Consider the following 20,393-nt stretch of genomic DNA (forward strand, 5'->3'; position numbering starts at 1 on the left):
AATGTTTCCTTTTGTAATTCTAGTGGGCTGTTTCTGGTCAGTTATTGGGTGGAACTTGAATCCGCCAGCACATTAGCAATTAGCCTTTGCTAACAGTATTCTTTTTTTACATTTGTATCTTAGATTGAAATTATAGTAGTATAAACCATACATGTATGCTTTCCACCATATCACATAAGGAGCTGAAAATCATCTTGTATGAACACCAGCAAGCATCACATGTAGCTCTGTGCTTACATCTCTTGATACTTCATTTCCGGCTACCATTTATGGCCACAGTGTGGGTTGGTCCCAGTGGTATAGTAGAGTGATTACATCTGAACAGTTCTCAGGCCTGCCAGAACACAAATTTGAATTATTTTTCAGCAAGAAAGATTTATTTCTAATATATTTCCTAGCCGGTTGGATGATTCGTCTCTGGACTCCTTCATCTCTGTTAGTATATATAATTACTTATTTCAGCCTCTGTTTCATTTGCCAAACAGCCTTTTACATCAGTGGTGTGATTACGCCTTCCTGTTTGGCTTTACTCAAACAGCTTCTTAGGAAGTCAGAGCTTCGTATTCAATCTGTGTCATACATTTTAATGACGATATACCACGGGAATCATTGAACGCTGGTAAACTCTTCCAGAGGTTGTAGTTAAAGTGAACGTCCAAGTAAGTAAGGGATATGTAACTCTATCCTTTAATTTACATACAGTACATGTGTGCATGTCCAAGGCAATGGCTTGAGAGGCACAGTGCCTTTTTTCTCCCATAAATGTAGTTCTTTACAGTCACCTTTGATGGATGGTACTTTCCTGGTTGTAGTGGCACGCAGCTGATCGCTGTTATCTCTAACCACCACTGGTTACAGGAAGCAGTGATTTGCAGAAAATTCTCACAGAGAGGACCCCGCAGATAGAAACAGGCACAGAGCTAGAAAGCTGCATTTACAAGGGAACCAAGTGCACGTGTATCGTTGGTGTAGCATTGAGGATCCTTGGTCTATAGCTCTGTGTGTCCCTGGCAGTGTGCGGCATGAACACATCTGCCTGGCTCTGTGCTTGCTTGTGCTTGGTTCTGGTTCCTCTCTGTAAGGATTTCCTGCAGATCACTGCTACCTGTAACCTGTGGTGATTATAGATAACGGCAATCAGCTGTGTGCCGCTAGAGTCAAGGAAGTACCATCCATCACATGTGTGAGGAACTACATTCATGGGGGAAAAAATTCACTGGTAGTTCATGCTACCCTTTTCAAATGGTACTGGCAACTCTCTATCAGACGTCAGTGTTATCATACATTGACTTTATACAGATGTTTTGTTAAAACCATTTATTTTATTTGCACTTCTCTTCATAACTTTTTATTGCTAGTCATATTATCCACTTTCATTTTTTTACACTTTCGTAACTGATGCCCTTTAAGGTTTAGTAAAAGTGCAAAAGTTGGTTTAGTAGCAGGGTTGTAGAAATTCTATCAAGGACTCTAATAATATGAAGTAAGCTGCTCCCACATTTCTGTGAGTTCCATTTACACAGTGCCGTGGCATCGGAGTCGAGGATTCGGAGCAATTTTTGGGTACCTGGAGTCTCCCTAAACTGAAGAGTTGGGTGATTTTTTTTTAACAGACTCCACAGCCCTGCATTTACGCGTGTAAGTTCTCTTCCTTGGACATACTGGTGGGTTAATTGGTGACTTCCAAAAATGGTCTGATTGTGTGTTTCTTTGATAGGAACAATATACTGTGAGTCCTTTTGGAAAAAGGAGTGCTGCTAAGCACTATTTAAAACCATTGTATAATGCTGCTTCTATATAAAGTATACTTACTAGAAGTTACCTGTTAATGACTAGAAAGACAAGTGGTTTCTTTTCACACAGAAGCTCTCTGACACTGTACTGTGTGATGTATATGGGAGAAAGATCATAATGAAATGCATACCTACACTAATCAGCCAAGACATTAAAACCACCTTATTCATATTGTATTGATCCCCATTGTTCCTTCTAAACAGACAGCCCTGACCTTCCAAAGTTCTACTTCACCAAATCTCAGAAAGTATCCTGCAGTATTGAGCTTGAAGATGTTAGCAAAAGATTCTTCAAGCCCTGTACTTTGCAAGCTGGTGCCTCCATAGATTTGACATGATATTTTCTAGCAAATCCCACAGAAGCCCTGATCAGACTGAGATCTTGGGGAAAGTCAGCACCATCCACCACCTTCAGTGCACTTTCTTTTAGTCCTCCATGGGCCATTTCTGATGCTCGCATGCACACATTGTGTGGGCTTTTGGCAGTGGGGAGAGGTCAACATGACTCGTCTTTGGTTAAACAACCTCTTGCACACCCAACTGTGATACACTGTGTTCTGACATTTTCCTCTCATGACCAGCATTACTTTTTTTAGTGCTATAGTAGCGCCTCTGTGGGACTGAGCCAGACTGGCTGGTGCTTCTCATATGTATTAATGAGCCTTGGGCGCGAATTACCCTGTCACCAATTCAACAGTTGCCCTACCTTCTTTTGCGAGGTACTAAACCTTACATTTTGGGAATGTTTTGTAAAACCTGACAGTTTGGAGATGCTCTAACCCAGTCATCTAACCTTCATAATTTGGCCGTTGACAAATTCACTAAGATACATCTTTTCCCATTTACCCTGCTTACAAAACATCACCTTCAAGAACTGACTGCTCAGTTCCTGTCTAATATCTCCCATCCATTAACACACTCAATTATAGTAAGATTATGAATGTTATAAGTTTGGCCTGTCAGTGATTTTAGTATTGTGGCTGACTGGTGTATATCTCCCTTGCTTGCTCTTATACATATCTCTGCACAATTTGCAATGAAAAGTGTTTATGTAGTGTCTTCTCTACGCATTATACTCTCTCTCTCATCCCCCCACCCTCAGAAATATTTCCTTCAGCTTGCTTGTGTGTGATCTAACTAGTTACATAACATTTGCAGATTGAGGCAGGGGGAATCCCGCCACAGGCATGTCGCTTCACACTCTTTGAAGTTACCTCCCCCGTTCCTCTATCCCTCAGCAACTTCCCACGCTGAGATGTATATGCTACAAACCCCCAGGCACGAGGGATGACCCTTTCCCTCCTCAGCAACACAGCTAGGGAGGTGTGCACACTGCGTAGGTTATAATGAAAGGAGGCGTGAGTAGAGAAAAGACTGAGCTGAATCAGCTTCATCAATTCCTGCAGCACTTTAGAATGCAGAAGATCATTATACCATTGGAAGTCTGATGCCATCATTGCAATGCTAGTTCTAAGCTCTGTTCTGTATACAGCCTGCATTGCAATGACTGTGTCAGGCTCTCTTGTGGAATAATAAAAAGGCGCAGAGGAGATAGTGCTGTTCTTACTGTCTACAGATTTAGAAAGTGCATTTATCTCTATAACTGGACAGTGATAAATAATATCAGCAATAGTTACACAGCCTTTTCCAAAGGTCTTGTTAGACTCAATTATACCATCTGATGTTTTTACAGTGTAACACATCACTGAGCAGCGTGACAAGTGCATTTATCATGAGGCACTTTGCCATGGCTACTACCAGAGTGTCTGTATGGATGGTCAGGCTGCAGCAGTTATTGCAGAGTAAACATTTCTGTAGCAGATTGAATCTGGCAGGTACAGTTTCCATTATTAGTGGTCACACTATCCACTCTCCTTGTGCATAGCCTCTTTCAGGGCACCATGAAAACAAATTCCTGCTTGTAGATTTGCAAACAAACCATATTTTCACTATGTAATCTTCAGATGATTTCTTGCATTACTGAATTTATCCTTTTTAAGAAACTGGCATGCTAACCACCAACATGTGCCATAAAAGATGTTTTTCTGTGTGTGTGCTGATAGTAAAGTGACTGCAGCGTGTCCTGATCACCTATACTCTATCTGCTTTCATGCTTAAGAACAGTGACAAAGCTGAGGCGTTTTGGACCCCACTGAGAGTTTTACATGGGGCCTTCAGCACTCTATTGATATGAAGTCCCAAACAGTGGCGTATCTACCACAGGGATGCAGGTGCTCACAGCACCGGGTGTAGCCATGACTGGGGGTGCCATCGGGGTACTCGGCCACTGTGTCCTTCCACCTGGGACCTTTTCTCATAGTTTGGGCAAAATTTGGGAAAATAGCAGCAGGCAGTGCAGGGGACTGTACTACTTCCTGCACTAGATGTAGCACCCCTTCCTCTTCCTGTCCCATGGGCAATGTGTTTCCTTGCTCTCTGCACACAGCCTGCAGTGAGTGAATGTGCAGAGCACAGGGTGAGTAGAGAGAATTATTGCTGTGCTGCAGCTTAGGACATTAGCAGGGAGAGGTGGAAGGATGTGTTTAGTGCTTCAGAAGTTTACTGTCATTAGTAGCCATGTGGCACTGGCTGCTGTAATACCACAGTGCCCTGGACTATTGATTATTTATCCTGATCAGAGTAATTAATCAATAAAGCAGGGCAGTCTACTGTTGCAGAAGCCAGTGATACAGGCACTGACAGCCAACTTCTGTAGTGAGCAGAGAAGCAAGCTCCAGGCAATTTAGATTAGCTTGATTGCAGGTAATCTTATCTCTTTTCCCAGCTTCCTCTCCCACCCTGTTGTCTTTCCCATCACCCTTTTCTCTTTTCAGATTTCAGTTGCTTCTTTTAACAGCATGTCCCTGCCAAACAGCACTGGTGATGTCTGCAGTCCTGATGAGAGTCCTTCCTGCCATTTTTACTCTCCCACCAGGCTCTCTGTCTTGTGCCTCTACTTCTTTATCCCCTTCCCTTCTTCCTATGCACCCCCCTCTTTCGTATGTCGCCCTTTTCTGACTGTCCTCAGAGGAGCTCACAATCTAATCGTACCATAGTCATAGTCTATTGTCCTACCATATTATTATTGTGTATTTATATAGCACTGACATCTTCTGCAGTACTGTATAGAGTACAGAGTTTCCTAACAGTTAGATGTATCCACATACTGATGACTCCTTTTCCCCAAAAGTCACCCAAAATTTGCAGCAACACACTTGGCATCCCAACCCGCCCACACTCCCATCAAAAAAATTGGTTGTTTTGAGGGGCAGGAGTTTTGTCAGTAATTAGTCAGCACCGGATGTCAAATTCCCTAGGTACACCACTGGTCCCAAAACCTACCAAGGACAATTTCAGTGTCAGAGAGGTGTTATCAGAATAAAGGTGGCCACACACAATACAATAAAATGATCAGATTTTACGGCAATTCGATAAAAACAATCGGATTTTTTAAAAAAATAGAACGCTTTTTTTTCTATTCGAGCACGATTACCTATTTTTACTAGATAAAAGTCAATTGGGAATGATGGATTCTCAGTGTTCTCCCCAGACTCTTTTAGCCAGGTGCTCCACCCGGCCAGATTTGGGGACCACCCGGCTGTCATCGGCTCACCTCCTCACATCCTCCTATGCTGTAAGCAGAGTTGCCCTGCATTTTCATCTCAACCCACCCGGCTACTTTTTCATGCCACCCAGCTGGAAAAAAATTCTGGAGAGAACAACTGGATTCTGATAAATTTTTCTGAAAATGTAATGGTATAGGGTAGTCAATTTCCTTATATATACTTTCAAACAATTTTCTCAGAATTTTCAATTATAAAAGCATAAAAATTCAACACATGTGGTATATTGGTCAGATTTTTTAAATGTTTCAATCAGTCAGGAAAAATGATTGCAATTCTTGAATTGAAAAGATATTTAAAAAGTGTATGGTGTTTGGACACCTTTAGAAAACAATTAAAGGATACATCCAGGAAAAAAAAAGTTTGACCCACTTGGGGCATCTTCCAGGCCCTAAAAGTCTGTTAAGTCCTACACCGTAGTTACGACTAAGCCGCATACTCTGCGGACACAATGAGCACATTTACACTTCGGGTAGCGTGTGGGGCAAAATTACTGGAACAGCCTGGCTTGCAGGGATTAAGGAACAGTAAAGGTAGTCATACAAGATGGAAACAAATGATTTGATTTTCCCATTTAGTCTATAAAATAATTGTATAGAAAAATGTGAAACTTTTTGATAACTACTGCTGCAAATTCTGACTTTTAAAAAAAAAATTGTATAGCATATAGTGGATTGGTTTAATCTTTCAAACAGTACAATTGATTGAGAAAATTTAAATCAAGAACAGCAAAAATCATTTTCTCATCTACAGCCACTATAAGGCTGCTTTCATACAACCAAACTGTGCCTGCAAGTTTGCTTTTTGGGCTTAGCAGCTAACTTTTAGGGCTGGTGCACACCTAAAAGCCCTAGCGTAATCGCAAGTGCTCAGCGCTTTTAGAAGTGATTTTTCTAAGCGATCCTAGGCATGTGCCTAGCGATTTTCTATTTATACCTAGCGATTTTTGGAGCATTTTTGGGGAGCATTTTTTTTTGGCACAGTAGAGCTGCAAGCGTACTGGTTTTATTATAAAAACGCTAGGGAAATCGCTTTGCTCTAGCACTATTCCACTTTCTTTAACATTGAGGCTGAATAGCATCAGACATTTTGCAGGACCCGCGTTTGCGTTTTGGGACAAATCACATCTCTCTGGTGTGATCCATCCCATAGAGAAACATTAGCCAAGTGCTTTTGAAGGTGCTAGCATTTTTAAAAGCGCTTAAAAGTGCTCTACGTGTGCATCAGCCCTTATGGTGCCCATACATGGTACAATTTTTCTCATCCAATCTTACCATTTCTATGTAGTATAAAGGGTAAATTAAGTGAATATACTGAAAGGCTAATTTAGGCAGTTCCCTTATATTACATAGAAATGGTAAGATTGGATGAAAAAAAAATTGTACCATGTATGGGCACCATTAGTGTGATTACTCACCTCCCTGGGATCCAGAGTTACAATTCTCTCTCCATCCTCCATGTGGCATTGTAACCCTATAGTGAGATTGCCATCTGTCGCCATGACGATTAATGGGGATCTCACCTGAGGGATCCAGAGCCTCCGCGGACTGAAAGAAGAATGGCTGCCAGCATCTGGATCCCAGGGGAGGTGAGTTGAAACGCCACCCATGCTGCACCTTGTCCCTATACCTCCCGGTGGCTACCTCGAGTTAGGCTCTGGATTACTTATCCTGGCTTCTTTTTTTCCACCCCTAGCCTGACTTGGCGTTTCTGCCAAGGTGGTGAACATCACTTCAGTTGTTAAAACTGAATTAGTCCTGTGGAGTACTCTGTAGGTGCTGTAAGTAGTGAGGCTTCCCCACAATAGGAAATGTGTTATTTGCATGCAATATGTATGGAAAAAGTATGCAATCCGATGTATGCACAGGACATTTCAATTGTATTATGTTAATCGATATATGCTGTCAGGAACAAAATAATATTAAATGTGTTGTTTGCATGCAATATGTATGCACAAAATATGTAATGTGGTGTATGCAAAAAGTATGCAAACTGATGTATACATTGGCAGAATCTACAAGCATCTATGGTGCTTCCTTCTCGCATAGTCTATCCTTAACATCACTCACGCATGTTCTGTGTACCTTGTCCTCCTGATGGGACAGGTTGGTGTACACCCGTTTTTATGCCACGTATTACTTTCTATTCTCAACATTTATTCTCTCTATTTCAGATTTATTTCTGTCACTGTACTATTGATTCACAAGTTTTATTTCACTGCTTAACCTCTTGAGGACTGCAGGGCTAAACCCCGTTAGTGACCAGACCATTTTTAGTAAAAAAGGCCACTGCAGCTTTAAGGCCAAGCTGCAGGGCCGCACACCATAGCACACAAGTGATTCCCCCCCCCCTTCTCTCCCCACCAACAGAGCTCTCTGTTGGTGGGGTCTGATCGCTCCCCCCATGTTTATTTTTTTTTAATAAATATATTTGTTTGTGTTTTATAGGGAAGGTTCAATCAAAATAAAAAAATGAGTTTCACTTACCTGGGGCTTCTACCAGCCCCAAGCAGCCATCCTGTGCCCTCGTAGTCACTCACTGCTGCTCCAGTCCCCCGCTGGCAGCTTCCTGACCTCGGAGGTCGGCGGGCCGCATTGCGTACATTTTTACGCATTCCCGCTAGTGCAGGAACATTAACACATACATTTTTATGCGTTACTGGTTCAATGCGTAAATTTTTACGCATTGAACCAGTAACGCGTAAAAATGTATGTGTTAATGTTCCTGCACTAGCGGGAATGCGTAAAAATGTACGCAATGCAGCCCGTCGACCTCCGAGGTCGGGAAGCTGCCAGCAGGGGACTGGAGCAGCAGTGAGTGACTACGAGGGCACAGGATGGCTGCATGGGGCTGGTAGAAGCCCCAGGTAAGTGAAACTCATTTTTTTATTTTGCTGGGACATTCCCTTTAAAAAAAAAAAAAAGACCTGTTCCTTTAAAATCCTTCCCTCCCTCCCCCCAGCCAGCCAATCACGGCGATCAGCTCTCATAGGCTTCACCCTATGAGAGCCGATCGCTCTCTTGTCCCGGCGTAATCGCCTTCTAACAGTCTCTCCCCCAAGCAGGAGATGCGTGCGCAGCGTGCGCGCGATCTCCTGCAAATGTAAGCCCCAGGACTTTTTATGCCAATCGGCGTTAGGCGGTCCTGGGGCTGTCTGTTAAACAAGGTGTGTATGAGGATCTGCAGATATCATAGACTATGAATGCATTTTGCAGGAACGGATCTTTTGCAGATACTGATATTTTGCAGATACTGATCTGTTGAATGTGTACAACATCTTTGTGTCCAGCATCTTGCAAAGATTTTTATCTGATGGGGAGTTCAGCTCAATAGAATAGACTGTATAGACTGAGTATGGCTCTCATACAACATGGAAGGGGGTAAAATTGGTCTGATATCTTTCATTTATCTTTCAAGTGTGTACACACCATAAGACTGGAAATGATCTAGTAGTATGTGCGGGTCAGCCTGGGAAGAAGCAACATCATGTGAAACGTCAGGCTACGTCTCCGTGCCCTGCATCCACTGCCAGCACTCTCACTTTTAATCGTAGGACACATGCTACTCCACTCAATGTTACATTGTATGTACATCATGCACCAAATGTCACTACTGAAATAAGTGCTTCAATTTGCACTGCAGTGCCGGACCTAACTCTCTTTTCAATTGTTACAAATGACTGTTTAAAATCCCAGAGCATGCAGAGCATTGAAAGTGAGGGCAGCCATCTTCTTCCAGGGGACTCCCCAGCCTATAATATAACCCCAGATACAGGTAGTGCTGACCTCTCTCCACTTTATTTACCTGAAAGTAGTTCTTTAACAACTTCACCTGGCTAAAACATGCCTTTTTAGAATGAGATTGCCCTGAGGGTATCACTGACTGAGCTTTTCTGACCTGTACACTGGTATTGCAACGTGTGGGATAACCATAGTGGACTGGTGTGAACTGAGGCCTCCCACCGTAAAAGCTGGATTGCCACAGGATTGCACCCTAGTTAGCATGTGCAAAGCATGTTAGCATGTTCAAAGTGGCTTTTCACTGGCGTACTAACACTTTGCACGCTTTAGTGAATCAAGACCCAAGTGTGTTTAGATTCAGAGAAACCCACACGTTTTTATACAGCAGCTAATGTAAGTGATAGAAAAAACTGACAAAATGTGCAGAATTATCCTGAAGAATGTCATTTTTTTTCTGCGTGCGAAAAATGCATTAAAGAGTAACTGTTGGGCATGAAATCAAAAATCAATTTTTTAATTTTATCTGGTAAACACGTATTAAAGATGCTAACCAGGCAATCCAAAAGTTAAAATCACTATTACTTTCCTTGTTGATAAATGATCATTCCCCAGTCTACCTGACTCCTATTTGGTACACACAAAATTTGGTACTCAAAAAGGAATTTGCAGGGCATGCTGGGTTGTCCTTTTTTGCTTCTGTACTTCCCCTCAGACTTAACTAATGCAGCCTGATTGGCTGAAGCCTCTTTCTCTTCTCTTTTCCCCTCCCACACCTCTGTCCCTCTCTGATTGGCCAATATTTCTTATGCTGAGACAATGCACTTCTATAGTGAAGGGCAGGTAACTTAAGCAGAGGAGACTTAGGGTGCATACACACATCAGACCATACTCTTTGGAAAATGAAAGATCACAGACCAATTTTACCCCCTTCCATGTAGTATGAGAGCCATACCTTCACAGTCTATTCTATGGAGCTGAACTCCCCATCAGATAGAAATCTTTGCAAGATGCTGCAAACAAAGATGCTGTACACATTCAAAAGATCAGTATCTGCAAAAGATCTGTTCCTGCAAAAGATCCGTTCCTGCAAAATGCATTCATAGTCTATGATATCTGCAGATCCTCATACACACCTTGTTTAACAGACATTCATCTGCATATCTGAAAATCCATCCTGGTGGATCTGATCTGCAGATGAATGTCCTTTAAACAAGGTGTGTATGAGGATCTGCAGATATCATAGACTATGAATGCATTTTGCAGGAACGGATCTTTTGCAAGAACAGATCTTTTGCAGACACTGATCTGTTGAATGTGTACAGTATCTGTGTGTGCAGCATCTTGCAAAGATTTTTAGCTGATGGGGAGTTCAGCTCAATAGAATATACTGTGTAGAGTATGGCTCTCATACTACATGGAAGGGGGTAAAATTGGTCTAAGATATTTCATTTATCTTTCAAGTGTGTACACACCATAAGGGAGGGAATGACATCAGGATTGGCTTCAAAATAGCCACACTTAAAATGGGAAATGCCAAGAAGGATTTTCTCTTTTTTTACTGTAGAAAAATCACTAAACTCAAAATGTGGACAGCGCAATACATATGTTATGTAAGTAGAGCAAGTATTTATCTACTTACTGTATACCGTACTGTATGTGTTTTTTTTCTGAGATGGTATGGCTGACAGCTCCTCTTTAAGTTTGAACTAGCCCATTGATTAACATGAGTTCTCAGTTTTCCTGTGCAGAAAACACACACGAAAGTGTGTCCCCTGACTAAGTCCCCTTTTACACGTAACCTCCCTGGCTGTATGTTTATTTACGAATTTTAGGGTCTTTTTAAAACGTTTCAGACCCTAAAATTAGGAAAAAATCATCTCACCAGAGTGATTCAGAGCTTCAGAGGACAGGAAGGAGAACAGCTACAGACGTCTGGATCCCCCAGGAGGTGAGTACTCTACTCTGCATAGAGCTCCCAGCAGCTAGTCTAAGCTATACTCGGGATTACCGCCAGGGAGGTTAATCGGATGCTCTCAGTTAAAACTGAAAGAAAACTGATTTTCAAAGTAATGTCCATGTTTTCCTATGGCACAGTTCCCACTATACGCATTATAACTCAGCTCTTTTTCACAATGCACCACTATGTAAAAAAAGTGTACTAACGCATACCAACGCATTAGGTGTAAAAGGGCCCTTAATGTAACATCCTGCAGTCTATTAGAACTTTGCCTCCACACCCCATCAGTTGGCTGAGTTATCAGGTACCCCAGTGACACAGCTTATGTCATGAGGGGGAGGATGCATTGCTGACTAAGATCACTTTAACACTCGTGTCTCTTTAGTGACTAGCAGCTAATGGATATTGTGTTCATCACCAGGGATTGTGGCTGTTTCAGTTGTCACAGCCAGCCACTACCTCCATGATCTGGAGTAGGGCACTGCTGGTACCACATGCCCCATGAAGGAGAGCAATGGGCAGTGTTAGGCGGTTGCCTGCTGTTGACTGTGAGAATCTGGGCAACAATGAATTGTTGCTGCTGTGAATGCACTTTTTTTTCACATTTCTGTTATATGCAATAAAAATACGGTGGAACTAGAGCTTTACAATCTGGTTTCTAATGAGATACTGTATATTGCAGGAATGGGCAGATTCATGCTGTCGGGGCCTCAGAAGCGCACATGCTTACATCCTCGTCTATGACATCTGCTGCTTCGATAGCTTTGAGTACATCAAGACCCTGAGGCAGCAAATCTTGGAAACAAGGTAAGTAAGGAAATAACCTGAAATAATAATAATAATAATAATAATAATAAATTGCCCTAAGCATGTCATTATATGCATATACTGTGGCTTGCAAAAGGATTCGTCCCCCTTGAAGTTTCCCACATTTTGTCATATTACTGCCACAAACATGAATCAATTTTATTGGAATTCCACGTGATAGACCAATACAAAGTGGTGTACACGTGAGAAGTGGAACGAAAATCATACATGATTCCAAACATTTTTTACAAATAAATAACTGCAAAGTGGGGTGTGCATAATTATTCAGCCCCCTTTGGTCTGAGCGCAGTCAGTTGCCCATAGACATTGCCTGATGAGTGCTAATGACTGAATAGAGTGCGCCTGTGTGTAATCTAATGTCAGTACAAATACAGCTGCTCTGTGACGGCCTCAGAGGTTGTCTAAGAGAATATTGGGAGTAACAACACCATGAAGTCCAAAGAACACACCAGACAGGTCAGGGATAAAGTTATTGAGAAATTTAAAGCATGCTTAGGCTGCAAAAAGATTTCCAAAGCCTTGAACATCCAACGGAGCACTGTTCAAGTGATCATTCAGAAATGGAAGGAGTATGGCACAACTGTAAACCTACCAAGACAAGGCCATCCACTTAAACTCACAGGCCGAACAAGGAGAGCGCTGATCAGAAATGCAGTCAAGAGGCCCATGGTGACTCTGGATGAGGTTCAGAGATCTACAGCTCAGGTGGGGGAATCTGTCCAAAGGACAACTATTAGTTGTGCACTGCACAAAGTTGGCCTTTATGGAAGAGTGGCAAGAAGAAAGCTATTGTTAACAGAAAAGAATAAGAAGTCCCGTTTGCAGTTTGCTACAAGCCATGTGGGGGACTCAGTAAACGTGGAAGAAGGTGTTCTGGTCAGATGAGACCAAAATGGAACTTTTTGGCCACAATCCAAAATGCGATGTGTGGCGGAAAACTAACACTGCACATCACTCTGAACACACCATCCCCACTGTCAAATATGGTGGTGGCAGCATCATGCTCTGGGGGTGCTTCTCTTCAGCAGGGACAAGGAAGCTGGTCAGAGTTGATGGGAAGATGGATGGAGCCAAATACAGGGCAATCTTGGAAGAAAACCTCTTGGAGTCTGCAAAAGACTTGAGACTGGGGCGGAGGCATACCTTCCAGCAGGACAACGACCCTAAACATAAAGCCAGGGCAACAATGGAATGGTTTACAACAAAACATATCCATGTCTTAGAATGGCCAATTCAAAGTCCAGATCGAAATCTAATCTAGAATCTGTGGCAAGATCTGAAAACTGCTGTTCACAAACGCTGTCCATCTAATCTGACTGAGCTGGAGCTGTTTTGCAAAGACGAATGGGCAAGAATTTCAGTCTCTAGATGTGCAAAGCTGGTAGAGACATACCCTAAAAGACTGGCAGCTGTAATTGCAGCAAAAGGTGGTTCTACAAAGTATTTACTCAGGGGGCTGAATAATTACGCACACCCCACTTTGCAGTTATTTATTTGTCAAACATGTCTGGAATCATGTATGATTTTCGTTCCACTTCTCACGTGTACACCACTTTGTATTGGTCTTTCATGTGGAATTCCAATAAAATTGATTCAGGTTTGTGGCAGTAATGTGACAAAATGTGGGGGCCGAATACTTTTGCAAGCCACTGTACATATTCAGAAATAAAAAAAATGTTCTAGCCCCCCTCATAGATTCAGCTCCTGCAATAGCAATATAAATCTGATTTCACAAAAACGACCTCAGATTAAAGCAAGTCCCAGTATTTATACATTCAAATAGTTCTTGCTTTTTAGGTTTTCTAGGTTGTAGTGGACTCCTCGTACTGCAGTATAAATCATTAAGTGACCACATTACTTTCCACTCTTTGCAAATAATCGTGTAATTATCACATCAGCACTCAAATAGACACTCACTGACCCTCTAGTGTGAGCACAAAATGGGTGTGTGGTCTAATAATGCTTATAGCTGTCCTGGTGCTCCTCCCTGGCATGCAGAGCTGCAAAGTTATTCTGTAATCATCATTGCCAAAATTCAGTTTCCATAATGGCTGTAGGCACAACATATTGCACCTTGGCAACATAAAAGGATTGTCTAGCACAGTGCTTCTCACTTGTCCTTATGACTTCCTAACTGTGCATGTTTTGCAGGCAACCTCACCTATGCACAGCTGGGGTTATTAGTGTCTTAGCTAGGCAGATTCCATGTAGCTGAGACACTAATTACCCCACCTGTGCATAGGCAAGGTTGCCCGCAAAACATGCACCATTGGGGAGCCACGAGGACAGGCTTGAGAAACACTGGTGTAGCACTTAGGTTTCCAACACATGGTACATGTACCACTGAGGGTACTTTAGTAGGGACAAGGGGTACTTGAAGTCATCATATGCAATACAGGTAAATCACAGTAAGTTTTGAGATTTAAAAGAATAAAAAAGGTCTATATAGACAAACTAATATTTGTAGTTAGTAAAAAAAAAAAACATCCAGGGATGGTTGTAACGCATTTATAAACAATTATGGATTGCTCATAACAAATATATAAGCAAAAAGGAGTATTTAGGATGATGGTACCCACAGCAGGCAGTACTTAACCAACATAGCAGTATATAGAAACAGAGGCGCTTCCACAAGATAAGTATGGGGTGTCACACTGCTGCCACAGCTGGAACAATTCCTTTTCCCAAGCAAATAATGATATAAACTGTAGCGCTGTATTGTGCACAGAGATAGTTCTCTTCAATATCCCATAGAAGTCCACACTCCCCTTCGTTACTCTGGAACTTCACTTGTAACAGCACTCATGTGCATAAACAGAAAAAAGGGGAGGGATCCTCTCGGTGTACTATCCACAACTCTTTAATAAGGGCAATTGGCATAAATAATAAAAAGTACAGGGTCACTCACATAAAGAGGGTCTTAATCCAACTAGGACCCTCCTCGGCTGTGTTGGCTTCCCACCTCAGTGGTATTTAGAACCCGTCTCGTACTGCGATCACACTGCCCGCTTTCGTCCCGACTAGTTTCGTCCGTCGCCGTCCTGAGGACGGTGACAGCCAAAACTAGGACAGCGACAGCCGAAACTAAGGTGGGAAGAGGGGACTTACTGGTCAGTCCATAATTTACATTAGAGAATACATAAACGATATATGGATTTGATGATTGGAAACTAATGCTGTGTGAGTTTCTGGACATTCCTAGCTTGCTGCAGATGGAAGTATAATTCTGAGATTCCACAGTGTAGCGCTGCTATATAATAATAGCATGGAATTTCACTTTTATGTACAGTACTTGATGTATTGCATCTGTGTGACTGATCTGTTAGACAGCCTCCAGTCATCTAGGCAGCAGAGAGTGGAATCTTCTATCTGGTTCACAGCTGTTACATTTCTATGTTGTTTTGGCACCCAAACAATTTCTAAAAAACGTGGTGTCTTCTTTATATTTAAAGTATATAGTTGAATACCATTTGATCAGATGTATATTTTTGGCCCCAGAATGACATTTTGTAGCAAATCTCCTTTATATTGATGTATCCACCGCATTATTCAGTTTTGATGTGGGTTCCATTCCCAACACGTCCACCCATTCTTCTTTCCACAATCCACGGATCGCAAAAGGGTCAGTTCACAAAACACAAACGTAAGCATTAGCAATTGGTTTCTCAAAAACTAATTTCAATCTAAATTTTACAAATACATTTTCTGATCATTCTAAACCCATCAAAATCATACAAATTACATAAATCACATTCCATTTTTGTGACACAGTTTTCAGCCAGAGTCAAATTTATCAGTCCTGCATGTGCATTCTGAGCTGGTGACTTAATGTAAGCTGCATACACACGGGGAACAATTGTCCCCCGTTGCATGCGCGCACGCGACCAGGGAGCGATAGCTCCCTTCCGGCAACAGCTGCCCACACGTCTCGCCAGAAAGGCAGAGACGCGGCGGAAGCTGTTTGTGAATGGAGCATCCCCCGGCCAGATGCTCCATTCACTCGCGTAGGTCTCCTGTCGCTAGTCCCCATACACACGCGGGACTAGCGACAGTTCCGGCGAAGTTGCGGCGACAACTGTAGCCGGCGATTGAACATGTCAATCGCCTGGCGACAGCTCCGACAGGCGGCGGTTCAGGGCGTGCGCGTCATACACACGGGCGACCTGTCGCCACAACACGTGCGTGCCACGTGGTTTCGGCGACGGCCGTACCCCGTGTGTATGAGCCTTTAGAAGCAGAGCACAATCAAGACAAGCAGACCGCTACAAATCCCCTCATGCCGGCGGTGCTGGGCAATCCCTCCACAAGGCAGCACACAAGAATGTGTAGAAATGCCTGCAGTATACCTTGTGACAATAAAAACCAGGTTTTCTTTATTCATATATCAAAAAAGACAGGCTGGAAGCTGATGCGTTTCGGACGCGCAGGTCGTTAGTCATAGCTCTGACTCAGCTGCCAGATGGTCTTTCTGGATGTATCAATTAAAAAAAAAACCTGGATTTTAAGGTCACATGGTGTGCTGCAGGCATTTTTACTCATTCAGCATTGAAGTCAGGCAACTGGCATTGCTTGTTAGAGAATGACAAGGTCAGCCTCCATATTCTTCTCACTTCAGGTTCCCTTTAATGTACAGCATAAGATGTTGAAGCATTATAAGGTATAATAACGAAATGCAATTATATGCAACTGTATTACCATTTATTCCTATGTTTGGAACTCCTGCAGAGTGATTGGCACATCTGAGACGCCCATCATCATAGTAGGCAACAAGCGTGATCTGCAGCGAGGCCGTGTTATCCCACGTTGGAATGTGTCCCATCTGGTAAAGAAGACCTGGAAGTGTGGCTACATAGAATGCTCAGCCAAGTATAACTGGCACATATTATTACTTTTCAGCGAACTGCTTAAGAGTGTGGGCTGTGCTAGATGCAAGCATGTACATGCTGCAATCCGCTTCCAAGGAGCGCTACGCCGCAACCGCTGTTCTGTCATGTGACCATACCGCTTGTATATGGGTTACCAGAGGCATGGCATGATGGCATCTACTTGCTTTGGCAATGGGAACATGGCTGTCTTTTGAACACTGTTGCATTGTGCGGACTTTCACAAGACTGCAATTCCACTGATGGAGATTTACAGCTTTCCAAAGCGTTCCACGTGAAATCACGGCACAGCATTTCCATGCTTATCCTCTTTGGAATATGGGGTTTGCAGACTATGTCACAACATCAATATCCTCTTTTTTTAACCCGTTATTCTACAAAATAGTGTCTTTAATGGCAGAATAACCTCTTAGTGGTTAAGATGAAATGTTTGTTTAAAATTCTTTTTTTTCCCTTTTTGTTTGTGATGTTGTTTTTTTAGATATGGAAAACCAGTACTTGTTTGGCATTGATGGTGTTAATTTCTTGAAACTTTCTAAGATGAAATTACTGGCAGTGGAGCCACATGTAGCTACAGGAAATTATTAAACCTCAGGCCAACAGACCCAAATGTAAGGGCCACTAACATATCTGGCTACTGTGCTGTTGACTTCATCTCAATCTTCCATTTCTTTTTTTTCAGGGTCCAGTGCATGTAACACTTGAAAAGATAGTAAAGTGAACCCTGCACATCGTATAATTAAAGTTAACCTTAACTGATGACAAAAAAAGAGTTTAACTTGCTTCTACTGGCCCCCTGCAGACGTCCTGTGCCCGCGCTGGGATAAACCGATCCTCCAGTCCCCTGCAGCCAGCCAGTTTCATTTCTGGCCACTGTCCATTCGTGGCCACTGCACCTGTGCAGCCCACACGAACTTGATTACACTCCTGTCACTGTCCCGCACATGCGCAGTATGATATTTTCTGTTGCCTGTCACCAGAAATAATACTGGCCCACTGTGGGGGACCGGAGAATCGTTCCAGAACGGTGCAGGCAGAGGACGTCTACAGGGGGCTGGTAGCAGCCCCAGGTAAGTAAAACTTTTTTTTTTTTTTACATCAGTTAAGGTTCACTTTAAGTTCTCTAGTTTTCCTCTTACATGCTTATGAATGCTAAGGGAGAACTCCAGGCAACAAATGAGATTCAATCTAGGTTTCCATTCATGTGATTTTCCTGTGGTTTTTTTCAGAACGAAAATTTGCATTAGAAAATATGCTAATGATAGTCAATGGGCTAGTTTGCATATAGTGTGAATTTCGGCTGCAATGTGCTGTGTGAATCGTGCACGGTTGTGCATGTGGAATGCAAAAAATCAAATGCGTTTCACATAAGAAGCAACGGAGGAGAAATTGTCCAATGTGTTACCCCTGCATGCAAAAAATGTGCATAAAATTTGCAAATTTTTTTTCCCCTGTGTGAAAACTCACATGTGAATTCTCACAGGTAAAACGCAAGCGCATAATGGAAACTCAGCCTAATACATATATGCAAACCAAGCAGCTATTGACGTTTGCTTATTTTTCCATTCAGTAATTTGGACCAGTAGCAGGAAATAAAATATTATTTGAGACAGCATTTGGCTTTTACAGGTTCCAGGGAATATTTTAGCAATTACACACCATACAGTTCTAACCAGCAATATCTCCAGCCCCGGATTAGACTTTTTACCAAATTTATCGGTAGATATTTTTTAAGTATTTACTTATTCTAAATTTAGTCTCACTATATGAATATTAGTGTAGATAATGGCACAGTGTGCAGTAGTAGTATTTGTCTGTTACAGTTGCACAATGAAAAAGTGTAGGTTTCCCTGCTATGTGATTAGTCACCCTGCGTGATTTGATGTCTGTTTACATCACATGATGCAGAGTGACCAATGACTGGGTGTAGGATTCTGAAGAATTTTTTACTATGTGGTGAGAGGAGGGTGTGAGGTGAAGGTTACACATGGTTCTGAGCACAAGATCCCCTACAGTGGCTCCATTTTGCCCTGTGGTACTCCATAAGAGAGCTAAACCTTACAGTGAACAGAATCATCAGGGCCAATATAAAATTCATAGACTACTTCACCATAAGCGTGGTGAAGTTATTCTTGTGAAGTGCCAGTTTTAGTGCAGAATTTAGCACATGGGATCTATTTTGATAATGATATAAACCAACCCCTTTCCCAACACCCATTACACAGTACAGTGACAGGTAATCCCAACAGGTATCGCCAAATCATCTATGCAAATCTCATAAGCATTCAAAATTTGCATGTGCACTATAAGCCCCATTTGAACATGGGGACAGTTCTACACATTATTTGAAAGAGCCTTTGGCCTGGTTCACACATAAATCTGCACATGTCTGGTCCGGTCCAGGACTGTCCTGTCAGTTTTGCCTCAGTTTATTATCAGTTATACCTGACTGGACTGCATATGTACGCCTTTTATGTGTGAACTTACCCATAGAAACACATACAAAACTGACAGGATTGGGCTGGAAATGTACACCCTTTATGTGTGAACACACCCATGGAAACACATACAAAACAGCCCGGACCAGAAATTTACACCTTTTATGTGTGAATACACCCATAGAAACACATACAAAACTGATACAAAAATGACAGGACCGGACTGGAAATGTACACCTTTTATGTGTGAACACAGCCATAGAAATGCATACAAAACGGATGCCAACTGTCAAAAACTACCAGTACTGGACACCTTTTTATGTGTGAACCAAGCCTTATTGTGCATAAATATTCAGAGGCTCCCTGAGTAACCTTACTGGAACATAGGGGTGAATATTTGTTATAGTTGAAATCTGTGGGTGTTTACTGTGTACATTTTTTCTTTTTCTTTTGTTTTCAAAGTAGTTTAAATTTTCTTTTACAAGTTATTTGCACCATTAAAGGGGCACTATGGCGAAACATTGTAAAATGTAAAATATGTGCAAACATATACAAATAAAAAGTAAGTTGTTTACAGAGTAAAATGAGCCATAAATTACTTTTCTCCTATGTTGCTGTCACTTACAGTAGGTAGTAGAAATCTGACAAAAGCGACAGGTTTTGGACTAGTCCATCTCTTCATTGGGGATTCTCAGGGATTTATTTATTTTCAAAAGCACTTTGTGAATGGCAGTTGCTCTGTCCAACTGCCAAAAAACGGTGTAGGGAGCAAGGAAACTGGCCAGCATCATTGTTTAAATCCTTTTTAGGCAATATCTGTATAAAGAATAAAAGCCTTGCTGAGAATCCCCTATGAAGAGATGGACTAGCCCTAAACCTGTCACTTCTGTCAGATTTCTACTACCTACTGTAAGTAACAGCAACATAGGAGAAAAGTAATTTATGGCTCATTTTACTCTGGAAAAAAACATACTTCTTATTTGTCTATGTTTGCACATATTTTAAATTTTACAGTTTTTCGCCATAGTGCCCCTTTAATGATTTTTTTTTTATAAATGGCCTTTTAAAGAGACTCTGTAACAACAAAAACCTCCCCTGGGGGGTACTCACCTCGGGTGGGGGAAGCCTCCG

General features: G+C 42.1%; 1 protein-coding gene across 3 annotated transcripts in view; it reads left to right on the top strand.

The window, feature by feature from the left end:
- Positions 1-19,776, top strand: part of RASL10B (RAS like family 10 member B) — a 149,310-nt gene extending 129,534 nt beyond the window's left edge. For all 3 annotated transcript variants that reach the window (XM_068268659.1, XM_068268657.1, XM_068268658.1), the window contains 2 exons: positions 11,796-11,920; positions 16,667-19,776. In XM_068268659.1, coding sequence (XP_068124760.1) covers positions 11,796-11,920; positions 16,667-16,937 — 396 coding nt within the window. In that variant the 3' untranslated portion in view covers positions 16,938-19,776. The remainder of the gene's footprint in view (positions 1-11,795; positions 11,921-16,666) is intronic.
- The last annotated feature ends 617 nt before the right edge of the window (positions 19,777-20,393 follow it).

Source organism: Hyperolius riggenbachi, chromosome 2, assembly GCF_040937935.1.
Source record: "Hyperolius riggenbachi isolate aHypRig1 chromosome 2, aHypRig1.pri, whole genome shotgun sequence".
Classification (NCBI taxonomy): domain Eukaryota; kingdom Metazoa; phylum Chordata; class Amphibia; order Anura; family Hyperoliidae; genus Hyperolius; species Hyperolius riggenbachi.